Source organism: Theropithecus gelada, chromosome X (assembly GCF_003255815.1).
Source record: "Theropithecus gelada isolate Dixy chromosome X, Tgel_1.0, whole genome shotgun sequence".
NCBI lineage: Eukaryota > Metazoa > Chordata > Mammalia > Primates > Cercopithecidae > Theropithecus > Theropithecus gelada.
Window position 1 is genome coordinate 102,007,109 of NC_037689.1, and position 14,388 is coordinate 102,021,496.

Here is a 14,388-nt window from a genome sequence, read left to right on the forward strand (position 1 = left end):
TGAGGCGGGTGGATCACTTGAGGTCAGGAGTTTGAGACCAGGCTGGCAAACATGGCAAAACCCCATCTTTACTAAAAATACAAAAATTAGCCAGGTGTCATGGCACATGCCTATAATCCCAGCTACTCGGGAGGCTGAGGCAGGAGAATGGCTTGAACCTGGGAGGTGGAGGTTGCAGTTAGCCAAGATCACACCAATGCACTCCAGTCTGAGTGACAGAGCAAGACTCCGTCTCAAAAAATATATAAAATAAAATAAAATAAATTACACTATTTCGTTAGCTTCTTATTAACAGCTCTTATTAACAGTACTTATTAACCTGAGTACCTACATTGTCATGCAGCACTTGACTCTTGTTTCATTTGGCTAATCAAGTCTCTTGTTTGTGGGGACCAAGCCATGGCCCAATCAGCCTCATTGGCCTCAGACCCCTGGGGATTGGTGCATTAGGGACCATAGAACAAACCATCATCAGCCTCACTTCCAGAAGTTTAAATTGGTCAGCCTCATTAGATATTAATGAATGATTCATTTTGAAAGCCACATACACAATGCAACATACCTTCTTGCAATCTCAATGAAAGAAAGCAGGCATGCTCAACAGTCAAACAAGTAACTGAAGCAAGATAATGTATACATTTTAAAGGCACGTTGGAAAAGCGGAGCTGTTTTCACTATAAGTTGCATTGGTAGGGCAAGGCACAGAGTTTAATACTGAATGGGGCTTGTTTTAGTGACAACCCCCACTTCTCTTGCCCTCTTTCTCTTCTTCCTCCTGCCTTCTTTCATCTTTCCCCTCCTTTCCACCTATTTTAGTTCTATGCTTTCCTGAAGGATCAGTGTAGATTTTTCATAAATATAGTTAATGCAAAGAATTGCTTTTATTGAAAAATTATGCTTATATGAAAATGTGCTTCCTTTTATAAAATAGTATTAGGTAGTTTTAAAGATTGTCTTCTTTGGGCAAAGTAAATTAGCAATCTTGGAGTTTCCTCTGAATATATATTTTTTAAATTTTATGCATCCAAGAACAGGAACCACTTGTCCAGAATACAGAGAAGAGAGATGAGATAAAGAGCAAAGTACAGTATATGACACCTAACAAGTTGATTCAAGTTGAACAAGTTAAGCTCCATAATATATTTTCTACGGGAGAGAGGGGGCAAATTAGCAGGAGTGCCTAGGTCTCCTTTGGGAGTCAGGGAAGGCTTCACAGAGGAGATAACGTTTGAGCTGGAGTTTGAAGGATTAGCAGGGGAGAAATGGCAGGGCATTCCAAGCAGAGTGCCTACGAGCAAAAGGCGCAAAGCACAAAAGAGTACAACGTGTCCAGCAGCTCTGAGTAGGCGAGTGGCTGCAGCGTAGTGTTCTTGGAGTTAGGTGATCAAGGGTGACGGACGAAGGGACTATTTTTTCCTGCTTGGAAGATTTCTCCTACAGCTCATTGCACGGTGCTGGGCACACATTGCAGGAGCTCAATAAATACTTGTTGAATTGGGACAGGGTGATCGAGTGCGCTGGGAACCAGGGCATCTGGATGCTTTCTCACGCACCCGCAGTGTGACCTTGGCCAAGTCCCTTTTCTGAGACTGCGGTTCCTGCTTAGTAATCAAGTGCGAGTGAGAAAGCGGAGGAGGAGGTTGGCCAGAGGCGCCGAGCCCTTCTAGCGGCCTGAATCCCTGATTTGATGAGTAGAGGGCGGGGCGGGCCGCTCGGGGCCGCGGCAGGCGGAGGTTCAGTTCCTCCTCCGGTCCAGCAGGGGGCACGGGGAGTGGCTTCCCGCCGCCCTTCCCCTCCTGGCGGGCGCCGGGCAGACTGCTGCAGTCACTAGCATTGAGCGCAGTGGGCGGGGCGGGCCTGGCCGGGCCGGGCGGCGGCGCTGCGCTGACGGGCTGAGTCGGGCGGCGGCGGCAGCTGCAGAGGCTACCTAGGCGCTAACTGGGTGGCCGGTGGGCTGCTGTGGCCTCGAGCAGCCTCTTCGCGCGGCCCCGCACCCCGCAAGTAGCAGCGGGCCGCGACGCCCAGCCTGCCAGTGAGCTGCGGCGGGCACACCCCGGAGCGGCGGCGACTGCGGACAGGTTAGAGTGGGGGCAGGGGCGGGCGCGGGAGCAGCCCAGGGCCAGAGAGGGAGCCCGAGCCAGGCAATATCCAACCATGTCCGACGAGGCCTCGGCCATCACTTCCTACGAGAAGTTTCTAACCCCCGAGGAACCCTTCCCACTCCTGGGACCTCCTCGCGGGGTGGGCACCTGCCCCAGCGAGGAGCCGGGCTGCCTGGACATCAGCGACTTCGGCTGCCAGCTGTCCTCCTGCCATCGCACCGACCCGCTCCACCGCTTCCACACCAACAGGTACGAACTGCACCTGAGGGCAGGGGTGGATTTTCCACCTCTGGTCGCCCCCTTGCTCCTGGTCCTTCGTCCCGGGCTGCGCTTCCAGTCGCACCCTCCCCCACCTGCCTTTGACCAGCACTCATTCCCGGGCTCCTTCCCTGCCCCCCCTCCCTATTTTCACCCCTGCCCTCCGATTTTCCTTTCGACCGGCGTTTTACTCTCTTTTCCTCATTCATATTCTGGCTATAGCGACTCCTCCCTTCCCTACCTTCTTCCTCCCTCGCTTCCCTTCCCTCCCCCCATCTGTACCCTACGAATCCCAAACCCCCACCCTTGATTTTTAGATACGCCCCTGTTTCCATCCATCTGCAAAAGTTTAACCCCTTCCATTTCCGGTACGCTGTAGAGGAATTTGGATGACTCAAGATCAATCCATAGATCTTTTGAAAAGTGGCGTTGAAAGATGGCACGTTTAAAGCTAGAAGCTTAATTTTCCCTATTTTTAACCTATCTCACAGTCCTGTTCCCCCCCGCCACCACCCCTACCCCATTTTTTTTTTTTTTTTAGTTGAGCGCTAGGAAACTAGTCGATTATTTCTTTTTTTTCCCCCCTCCTTTATTAACTGTTTGCCTTAGCGCTTTGGGCTCAGCCAAACTGGGTAAGCTTAAATCTGGAAGATTCCTTCATATGACATATCCCTTGGTTTGCTTCCCCTTTGAAGGGACAGAGTAAGGCTTAGGATGGACTGACTTACACAAATTTATTCAGAGGGTGTATCTCCTCCTAACTGATTTCGGTAGAAGGTAGTGTTCTGGAGACTTCTCTCATGCAAGCATTTACGTGTTAGATCAAATCTTGGGGGTGGGGGGATTTGAAGACGTCCTAGATATAGCCTCAACTTTTAATATAGGTGGATATTTGAGATATGTATACAAAGGGCTGGGTGTGTGTGTGGATAAGGCTCTAGGAGAGGGGTTCAGCTATGGAAAATACTGGAGATAAATTAAGAAATTTAGTTCTGACTTCTGATTCAAATTTATGATGTGAGTTTGATCAAATTCTTTCATATTTTAATGTCTTTAGCATATTTCTCCCCTCCCTTCCCTTAAATCAGTCTGTAGATTGAATGAGCTTCTACCAGGTACAAGGAATGTGTAAAAGATGTTTCTTACATAAATGAAAGTTATAGTCTATGGGAACAAGGTGTTATAGTTAAATAATCAGAATATCAGTATAACACATCTCAAAAGGAAGTGGCAGTAAATTTATTATGAGTACTCTAAATCATCATTGCAAAAACTGAAGAAACAGGCCCAGAAAGAAAAGATTGAGTTCAAGGTCGTAAAACCTAGTCAAGCAAATCCAAGACTATTCCTTTGAAGCCAATGATTAAACCTGGAACAGAACTAATCGATCCCGTGTTACAAATAGAACTTACGGTTTCCTAGACCAACTCACAGAACCCTATTTAACCCCTGATGTCACTGTAATGTGAATGTAACGTATTCATGAAATCAGGTGTGCTTAGGGTTATTTATGTTGGAAAATAATATAAAAGAATACCTTTGTACATATTTGGCATTTAAGTTTTGCAGCCTTGGAGCAAGTCACATACCCAGGAAAGTTAAATGATTTCAGAATGATCCTGCTGGATGATGAGGGCAAGGGAGTGAGGGCAGAGGCTGTGGGTAAGTACTGCCAAAACTGGGTGGAGGTGATGGGGAGTGAAGTTATGAGAATAATATGTTTCTTACAACTTTTTCTGTTCCTCCTCCTCCTCCCCATTTTTTCCCTGTGTTTTCTTCCCCTAAAAGACTTTGGTGAGGTCAGGACTTTTTTTCAATGGGGCAGTGAGGAGGGGAGAAGGAGGTTCTTTGCAAGCCCCAGTTTTTCCAAGTCAAACATTTTTCCTAGTTACTGCCTGCTCTTTTTTTTTTTTTTTTTCAACGTCCCTCTCCTACCCTACTTTTCACAAGGCTTGGCATGGTGGCAGGGGTTCTAATGCTCTGTATCCTTTTCAGCAGAGAGTAGGGGAAGCAAAATTAGCAATATTCACAGCACATGATGTTTCTGCCCTAGGCTACCTTGCCTTTTAAATCTATTATCCTTCTGGAATGTTCTGCCTTCTTACCCCTCCTCAAGATGGTGCTTGAGAGGACCATAGGCTTCCAGCCATTTCTTTTCAGGAAGAAGCACACAGCTAAATCATATATTGGGCAAAGTTTAGGGAGTTCTTTTATTTTGGAGTGGTATGTGTCACTTTTTCCCTTCACATCACGTCATTTGCCAATTCAGGCAACAACCCAAAAATCAGATTTCAAATAGTTGTAGGCTGAAATTCTGCCTTGGGTTTAGTCATTGTAAAACAAATTTCATTGGAAGTAGGAAGCTTGTTAATTGGTAGATATTTGACTTAACCTTTATTTTGCTTCCTTCTTGATACCTGATAAGAAAAATGTGGAGATTTAAAAAATAATGCCCTTGATAAGGACTTTATGATTATGACAGTTTGTGCCTACTCATTTACTGGATTCTGGGCTATATTTGCAATTTTCATTAACAAAGACAGTCACAGCACTGAGGTTGAATGGATGCAATATTCAGATTTTTTTTTTTAAGACAGAGTCTCACTCTGTCACCCAGGCTGGAGTGCAGTTGCACAATCTTGGCTTAGGGCAACCTCTGCCTCTTGGGTTCAAGCGATTCTCCTGCCTCAGCCTCCCGAGTAGCTGGGACTGTAGGCGCATACCACTATGCCTGGCTAATTTTTATATTTTCAGTAGGGACAGGGTTTCACCATGTTGGCCAGGCTGATCTTGAACTCCAGACCTCAGGTGGTCCACCCACGTCGGCCTCCCAAAGTGCTGGGATTACAGGTGTGAGCCACCGCGCCCGGCCCAATATTCAGATTAAAGTCATTTGTGGCGTAGGTTGGTATGTCACTGGTCTAGGTTCAGTAGAAAATACATTACGTGGACACAGCCAGTTTCCTAATCATTCATACCTTAAGACTTACATGGATTGGTCTAGAATTTTAGGAAAATAGAATAAATTTCAGTAAGCCAAAAAAGTGAATGAATTTTTTAAAAATGTGAAATGTCAGTGTGGAACATATGTAGTGTTTAAGACATTTTCTTTCGTTTGGGGGGCAGTGATTTTCTGATGTAAATGGGGGCTTTCTCTTAGCACTTCCAAACTGTCGCATAAATCAGTTACTCAGTTATGTGATTTTAGAGCTCCATTTTCAATCACCATTAACCAGAAAAACCTAAAGACTATTGTGTGCCTTTGGTAACACCCATAGTTTTCCTATCTAGATACAGAATTAGAGGTGCAGAAGAGCTGTGGGTTGCAGGTGGGAGAACCATGTTGGAGAAATTTGGTTTGGGGACTTGCTGAGACAAGTCGAAAATGGGGGTTAGGATTTGGAGAAATATCCAGGCTAGAAATACAGATTTGGGAGTAATCAGTAGAAATCCGTGACGTGATAGAAGTAGAACTACAGGTTACAAAGGTTGAGAAAGTGGAAGCTTTTCAATAAATTTAGCAGGGAAGGAAAGGAGAAGGGGAGATGTTGTGAGAATTTGAAAGGGAAGTAAAGGTTTCTTTCTTTCTTTTTTTTTTTTTTAACCTCGTTTAGTTTTTCTTTTCCAAGAATAGAGATGTTACCTCCTTAGAAGCAGGCCACAGGAAAGGGAGAAATTGAAAATATAAAAGAAGATGGGATGAGAGATAGAGATGATGAACTCAGAAGTGCAAATGGGATCATTAGCCTTAGAAATGACACAGAGTGTTTTTTACTTCCAAGGCAATAAAGAGGGTGGGAAAGATGGGTAATGAACCCAACATGATTGAGATAGCGAGGAGGAAAGTAGGGAACTTAAGTGGGTAGAAGAAGGGGTTGTATATTCTCTAACTTGGAACCTTGGTGGTCTGTTGGACTCCAGAATAGCAGCAGAGGTCAGGTTGGCTATATGGGGATTCTGACAGAGAGTCAGTGGTGAATACAAGTACTGATAGGGCACTGTCCCCTAAGAATGAATGTATAGCATAGACTTCAAATGACCTTCATCAGCTTGACAGGACTTTATGTGCTCATTGGCTGGATTCTTATCTTCAGAAGTGGCAGTCAGGTCCGCCTGAGAGAAAAGGGGACTGCAGAGGAATGTATACATGGTGCACATGCTTTTCTTAATTTTAATTCTTAATTTTAACATTTAAATGGCTATTTACCAAAATACTATTGAAAGTCCTTAGTCTGTATATTCTTTTTTTTTTTTTTTTGAGGTGGAGTCTCGCTCTGTTGCCCAGGCTGGAGTGCAGTGGCCTGATCTCAGCTCACTGCAAGCTCCGCCTCCCGGGTTCACGCCATTCTCCTGCCTCAGCCTCCAGAGTAGCTGGGACTACAGGCGCCCGCCACCTCGCCCGGCTAGTTTTTTGTATTTTTTAGTAGAGACGGAGTTTCACCGTGTTAGCCAGGATGGTCTCGATCTCCTGACCTCGTGATCCGCCCGTCTCGGCCTCCCAAAGTGCTGGGATTACAGGCTTGAGCCACCGCGCCCGGCCTGTCTGTATATTCTTGCTGAAACACCTTGCAGAGAAATATTCTTGGCTTTATTTTTTTGTAAATTAAAATTTGGGCAGCAAGCCTAGTTATTGAGTTAAACACTGTGTTTCACTGGAATTCTTTTCAACATCTTTCACGATTTTGAAGAAAGTCTCCTTTGAGAGTAATATTATGGTTATAGCTAGAATCGAAGTGTTAGGTAGCTTTCTCTTAGTGGAATAAAATGTAAGGGCTTGTAAATTTGAATAGTTTAGTGCTGAGCACACAATGGACATTCATTACAAGTTTGAAACTGACAGAACAGTCTAAAAGAATCATACTTAAATTTTTATTTAAAAACTTATTATAGAAAACTGAGGGCATATAAAAAACTGTAGACCACTCATGATCCTTTTCCCCAAAGGTAACAACTATCAACATTTTAATGATGTTTCTTTTAATGTTTCTATGTACATATATAATTTTTAAAAATCAGGATCAGGCTGTATGTACAGTTTGTGACCTGCATATTTGCACTTACATTGTTGGGTGTTTTCCTTTTGAATAGTCTGAAAATATGATTTTTAGTGATTATAAAAATACCATTCAGATACATCATTTAATCCCTATATTTTAGGGGCATTTGTTTTCCCTTTTGGACTATTACAAATAGTATTGTTTGAACATATTTGTATACACATCTTTTTTCCAAATTTCTATTTGGGGAAGGGAACACAATTCCTAGAAGAGGAATTACTAATTCCAAATGAATGAACCTTTTTAAACCTCTAGATGTACATAGTACTGCCAAATTGCTTTTAAGAAAGATTATGTCAACTTACACTGTCACTAGCAATGGATGAAAGTACTTCCTACTTTGTTTTTATCTATATTGCCTTAAAATTATGATCTTAAAAATTTGCAGATTAGAAGATACAAAAATTTTGCCAGGTGCATTGGTTCACACCTATAATCCCAGCGCTTTGGGAGGCCAAGGTGGGAGGATTGCTTGAGCCCAGGCATTTGAAACCAGCTCGGACAACATGATGAAACCCTTTTTCTACCAAAAAAAAAAAAAATGCAAAAATTAGCCAGGCGTGGTGGTATGTGCCTATAGTCCCAGCTGCTGGGAAGGCCGAGGTGAGAGGATGAATCAAGCCCAGGAGGTCAAGCCAGCAGTGAGCCATGATTGCACCGCTGTACTCCAGCCTGGTTGACAGAGCAAGACCCTGACTCAAAAAAAAAAAAAAAAAAAAAAGAGGATATAAAAAATGTTACAATCTTTACTAGTAAAAAATATTATTATTCTATTTTATGAATGGTTTGTTCAATTACGAGTTCAGTTTACTTGCCACTGATAATTAAAAACAAAAGACAAAGACTTCTGAGAACATTCAGAACCTTGTGATGGTTACAAATCTGAAAAACTGAGAAACACACTGACTTTGCCCAAAGGTAAGAGCACAAAATGAAGCAAATTCCTGACTCCTTTGGCAGTGATCTAATGGTTAGATTACTAAATATGGCATCTTTTTTTTTTTTTTAAGGAATGTCATTATTACTCATGGAGAGAAACACATTTCTACAGAATTTTTAGAAGCTAAAAAGAAATTCTAATTAAAAACAATTATCTAACAGTTTTTCCTAGCACTGAACATATTATTTGGTACGTAGAAGATACTGACTAAATGTTTGTTGAATGAGTGAATGAATAAAGGGAAAAAAATCACATGTAATTCGAAGACACAAGAGAAAAATAGTTTGCTCAGGACATAATGTAGATAGGGCTTACTGTGTCCAGAATGTATTTTTGTTTTGTTTTGAGACAAGGCCTTGCTCTGTCGCTCAGATTGGAGTACAGTGGCAGGATCAGCTTGCTGTAACCACAGACTCCTGGGCTCCGGTAAACCTCCTGCTTCAGCCTCCTGAGAGTAGCTGGGAATACAGACATGTGCCACCTTGCTCAGCTCATTTTTAAATTTTTTGTAGAGACAGTGTCTCTCTTTGTTACCCAGACTGGTCTCAAAGCAGGGTGTGATTCCTCTTCATAACTTTTATTGCAAGACCTGGGATAATTTGGTTAATTAAAAATTTTTCTAAAATGAGGATACTGTTCACCTAGCAAGCATGTGATGAAAGTAATATTACAAGATATTCTAGGATTCTTAGATGAATTTTATTTTTTTTACTATCTATAAAAATTTATTGACATCTATTTTCTATTTACTGAATTATAATAGTTTGTGTGTATGTGTGTTTCAGTGTTTTAAAATGCTCTACCTTCAATTCAAAAGAAAAGGTACCATAAAGTTTTTCAGATTGTCCAAATTTTGTATGTAAATCAAGAACTTCTAAAAGATTAGCCATACAAAATGGAGGAAGTTAAAAAAATGAAGTGCGTAATTTGAGAAACAGTAGATTTAATGAAGGATGAGACACGACCTAATAATAGGTAAATAACAGACTTTTCATAAGGCAGTCGTTACTTCAGGAGCTTGTTAGTACTGGAAATACTAAATCATTATCTTAAGGATTAATTCCCTATGCTACTGGCAAAGCAATGAAAATTGTCTTATTAATAGTATAAAACTAGTGGAAATTTACAAAAGAAAACAGATTGATAGATTTCAAGACCAAAAAAAAAATCCAACCAAAAACCCTACAATAAATACTGTAGACAAAATGTTAATATCCTTAATGCATAAATAACTCTTACAAAATTAGTAATGAAAATATTAACACATAGGAAAACACCATAGCAGAATAGCTAATAAATATTTAAAAATTTGATCTTGCTAGTAATTAAATAAATAAAACTTGATATAAAAATGTTTCTGTGCCAGTGCAGTGGCTCACGCCTGTAATTCCAGCACTTTGGGAGGCTGGGATGGACGGATGGCTTGAGCTCAGGAGTTTGAGACAAGCCTGGGCAACATGGCAAAACCCCATCTCTACAAAAAATACAAAAATTAGACAGGCGTGTTGCACCTGTGGTCCCAGCTACTTGGGAGGCTGAGATGGGAGAATCGCTTGAGCCTGGGAGTTTGAGGCTGCAGTGAGCTGTGTTTGTGTCACTGCACTCCAGCCTCAATGACAAAAGTGAGTCCCTGTCTCATAAAAACAAAAAGTTTCTGTCCTATAAGATAGGTAAAAAAAAATTTTAGCAATTTTAGTGCTGTTAAGATTGTGGTGAAATGAGCGCTTTTATATACTGCCTTGGGGAGTATAAATTGATGCAGCCTTTCAGAAAGGTGTTGACTAAATTGATCCTTAGAAGTGTTCATATTCTTTGACTCAGTACTTAGCTTTCAAGCAGCTGTGTCCTGAGATAATATATTTTGATAAATAATTATAAACAAGGCTCATCTCAGTATTATTTCTAATATTAAAAAATTAGAAACAACTTATGTATCTATTATTGGGGGAATAAAGTTAAATAAATTATGATACATTTAATACAATGGAATATTATATAGGCATTAAAATGTTTTTAAGTAATATACGTAGGAAAATGTTTAGCATATTAATGTTAAATGAAAAAAGCAATATACTAAAATATATATACACAGAATGGTTGCTGATTCTGTAAAAAATATGTATGCACATAAAAATAAACTACCAAAATATTATAGATTAGTTACTGCTGGATAATGGAATTATTGATCATTTTATTATTCATTCCTTTCTTTCCAACATCTTTGCAATGAGCCTCTACAGCATTAATATGGAAAAGTTACTTAAATATAACAAACACTTCTTTTTTATTTTTTTATTTTTTATTTTTTAAATTTTTTATTTTTAAATTTATTTATTATTATTATACTTTAAATTGTAGGGTACATGTGCATAACGTGCAGGTTTGTTACATATGTATACTTGTGCCATGTTGGTGTGCTGCACCCATCAACTCGTCATTTACATCAGGTATAACTGCCAATGCAATCCCTCCCCCCTCCCCCCTCCCCATGATAGGCCCCGGTGTGTGATGTTCCCCTTCCTGAGTCCAAGTGATCTCATTGTTCAGTTCCCACCTATGAGTGAGAACATGCGGTGTTTGGTTTTCTGTTCTTGTGATAGTTTGCTAAGAATGATGGTTTCCAGCTGCATCCCTGTCCCTACAAAGGACACAAACTCATCCTTTTTTATGGCTGCATAGTATTCCATGGTGTATATGTGCCACATTTTCTTAATCCAGTCTGTCACTGATGGACATTTGGGTTGATTCCAAGTCTTTGCTATTGTGAAAAGCACCAACAAGCATCTACACAGGTAGATGTTCAAGAAGTGTTTGTTACACTTGCTTTTCTCTGCCCTGCAATGGCCCCACTCTTCCTTTAACAATAATAAAAGCTGTCATATATTGGGCACTTTTTATGTGTGCTGCAAGTGCTCTGTATTCATTCTCATGTGATCATCACAGTACCTCCATTGGGACACAGACTTGGAGAGAGTGTTATTTGCTTAAAATCAATTAGCTAGGAAGTGACAGAGCAAGAATTTGAACTGTCTGATTCTAGAGCTTACTCATAACCACTATGCTGTATGTTTTGTTTGTGGATGAAGATTTTACTTTAGTCCTAATTTAAATACTACTTTCTTTTAAAATAGTGTACTACAAAAATTTTCAGGCAGCTACAAAAGTAGAGAGAAAAGTGTAATGTACCCCATGTTCCTGTCACCCAGCTTCAACATTTATTCATATATGGCATCATGCTTCATCTGTACCTCTATCCACTCCCCAACCCCTGCCTTATTTTGAGGCAATTCCTAGACATATATCATTCATAAATATTTTAGTATATTTCCTTAAAAGGTAAGGGTTCTTTTAAAAATACAAAAAAAAAAAAAAAACCCTCACATTCCTTATACATGTTATAAATATGTCCTGTTAATTATATCTTAACATTGTGTGGATTCTGTAGTTCTTGTGATTTCTTTTATGTTGTGTTTTTGAAGGTGGAACCTAACTTCTTGTGGAACAAGTGTTGCCAGCTCAGAAGGCAGTGAGGAGCTGTTTTCATCTGTGTCTGTTGGAGATCAAGATGATTGCTATTCCCTGTTAGATGATCAGGACTTCACTTCTTTTGATTTATTTCCTGAGGGGAGTGTCTGCAGCGATGTCTCTTCTTCTATTAGCACTTACTGGGATTGGTCAGATAGCGAGTTTGAATGGCAGGTAAGTGTTTTTGTCCTTTTCTTGTCCTCATTACTATAGAAGTAGAACTATAAACTTCTCTTTTGATATTTTCATCTCTACTTCAAAGTAAATTTCTCTACTGTTTATCCAGTCCTGGAGATTCTCTTACAACGTGTTTTAAAGTTAAGAATTTGATGGGATATCTTTATTTTTGCTAATGTACCTTTTAGATGCTATAGATCTCCTTTTGTAGATTTTTATGTTATTTAATACTTGTGTAATATTACCATTATTATATATCATCAGTACCTTTCTATGCACGAATCCAAGCAAATTTATGCTTCCTACCCTATAATAAATAGGTTTTGTGTCCTTATAGGACACATATCAGTCACATTATGTATCTAATATCATAAACTGTTATTACCATAAATACATGATTTTTGGTTCTGTCATCAGAAATATATAATTTCTCATTTTGTATTCTGTTTGTATGTAGACATGTTTTTCGCCTGACACTTTTTTCTTGTGGCGTATATACCATGTAAAACGGCTTTGTGGTAAATTGTTTGAAAATGCTGCCTTATAATGAGTGCAGTTTGTCAGAAAATTTAGATTGTGTTATTACAACATCCATATTCTGATTGTAAAAACGATACATTTAAAGATGTTTTCCCTGCCTACAGAAAAGATTTTATTTGCTAGATAAACTCGAATGCCTGCTACGTTTGAAAGCTATCTGAATACTTGAAGTTTTATTCCAAAAGAGGAATTGAATATTATAATTTCAAACAGCTTTCAAATAATACAGAATGGCACCAAATTTAAAAAATCTCCAAGTCCCACTCTACTATGGTTACCACTGTTAGGAGCTTATGCAGATTCAAGTATGTTTGCATACTGTTAAAAACACATGGGATTATACTTCATCCACTGTTCGGCCCTGTGCTTTTTTTTCAGCTAACACATCTCATTCTTTTCCATAACTGAATCATAATTTACTTAATCCATTTCCTAATTATGGCTATTTCAGTTTGTTTCAGTTTTTTGTTGTTATAAACGATGCTACACTGAAAAGATGAGATTTTTTTTTTTAAGAAAAAAAGTAATTCACAACCCTTCCGTTTTTGTTTTTCATATTATTTTGGTTAAAAATTTTTTAAACTTTTTAAAAATTTGAGGTGAAATTCACCATTTTCATCATTTTGAAATGTATAGTTCAGTAGTTATTAATATACTCACAGTGTTGTGCAGCCATCACCACTATGTAATTCCAGGGCATTTCTGTCACCCCCAAAAGAAATCTTATACCCATTAGCACATAGTCCCAATTCTCCCCTCCCCCTTATCACCTGGTGACTACTAATCTAATTTCTCTATAGATTTGCTTTTGTAGATATTTCATATAAATGGATGCATATGTGGCCTTTTGTGTCTGGCTAATCTTTCATTTGGCATAATGTTTTCAAGGTTCATCCATGTTGTACCATATAACAGCACTTCATTCCTTTCCATGACTAATACTCCATTTTGTAGATGTACACTACCACATTTTGTTCATCCATTCATTAGCTGATGAACTTTGGGTTGTTTCTACTTTTTGGCTGTTATAAATAATACTGCTGTGGACATTCAGGTACAAGTTTCCATGTGGATTTATATTTTTAATTCTCTTGGATATACCCCTAGGAGTGGAATTGCTGGATCATATGATCACTTGATATTTAACTTTTTGAGGAACTGCTAACATGTTTTCCAGAGTGACTACACCATTTTACTTTTCCACCAGCAACATATGAAAGTTCCCATTTCACCACGTCCGTGTCCACACTTGGCCTTGTCTTTTTGTTTATAGCCATCCTACTGGGTATAAATTGGTGTTTCATTATGGTTTTGAGCATCTTTTCATGTGCTTTTTGACCATTTGTGTGTCCTCTTTGGAGAAATATCTATTCAGATACCTTGCCCCTTTTAAAATTGTGTTATTTTACTTTTTATGGTTGCATTGTAAGAGTTCTTTCTATATGCTGGCTATTAGACCCTTATCAGATATATGATTTGCGAAGATGTTTTTATTCTGCGGGTTGTCTTTTTGCTTGTTAGTATTTATTCACTTGATAGTGTCCTTTGACACCAAAGTTTTTAATTTTAGTGAAGTCTAATTTATCTTTTTTTTGCTGTACTTATAATACCATATTTTAAAAACCGTTGTGTAATCTAAGAAAGATTTTCACCTGTTTCCTTCCCAGACTTTTAGAGTTTTAGTTCTTACATGTAGGTCTTGATCCATTTTGAGTTATTTTTTGTATATGATGTGTAAGATAGGAGTCCAGATTCATTCTTTCTTTTGTGTGTGTGTGTGTGTGTGTCT

General features: G+C 39.4%; 1 protein-coding gene across 1 annotated transcript in view; it reads left to right on the top strand.

Annotated features, from left to right (window-relative positions):
• Positions 1-1,844: 1,844 nt before the first annotated feature.
• Positions 1,845-14,388, top strand: part of FAM199X (family with sequence similarity 199, X-linked) — a 30,321-nt gene continuing 17,777 nt past the window's right edge. The window contains exons 1-2 of the mRNA XM_025372974.1: positions 1,845-2,351; positions 11,837-12,056. Of these exons, the coding sequence (XP_025228759.1) occupies positions 2,155-2,351; positions 11,837-12,056 (417 nt within the window). The 5' untranslated portion in view covers positions 1,845-2,154. The remainder of the gene's footprint in view (positions 2,352-11,836; positions 12,057-14,388) is intronic.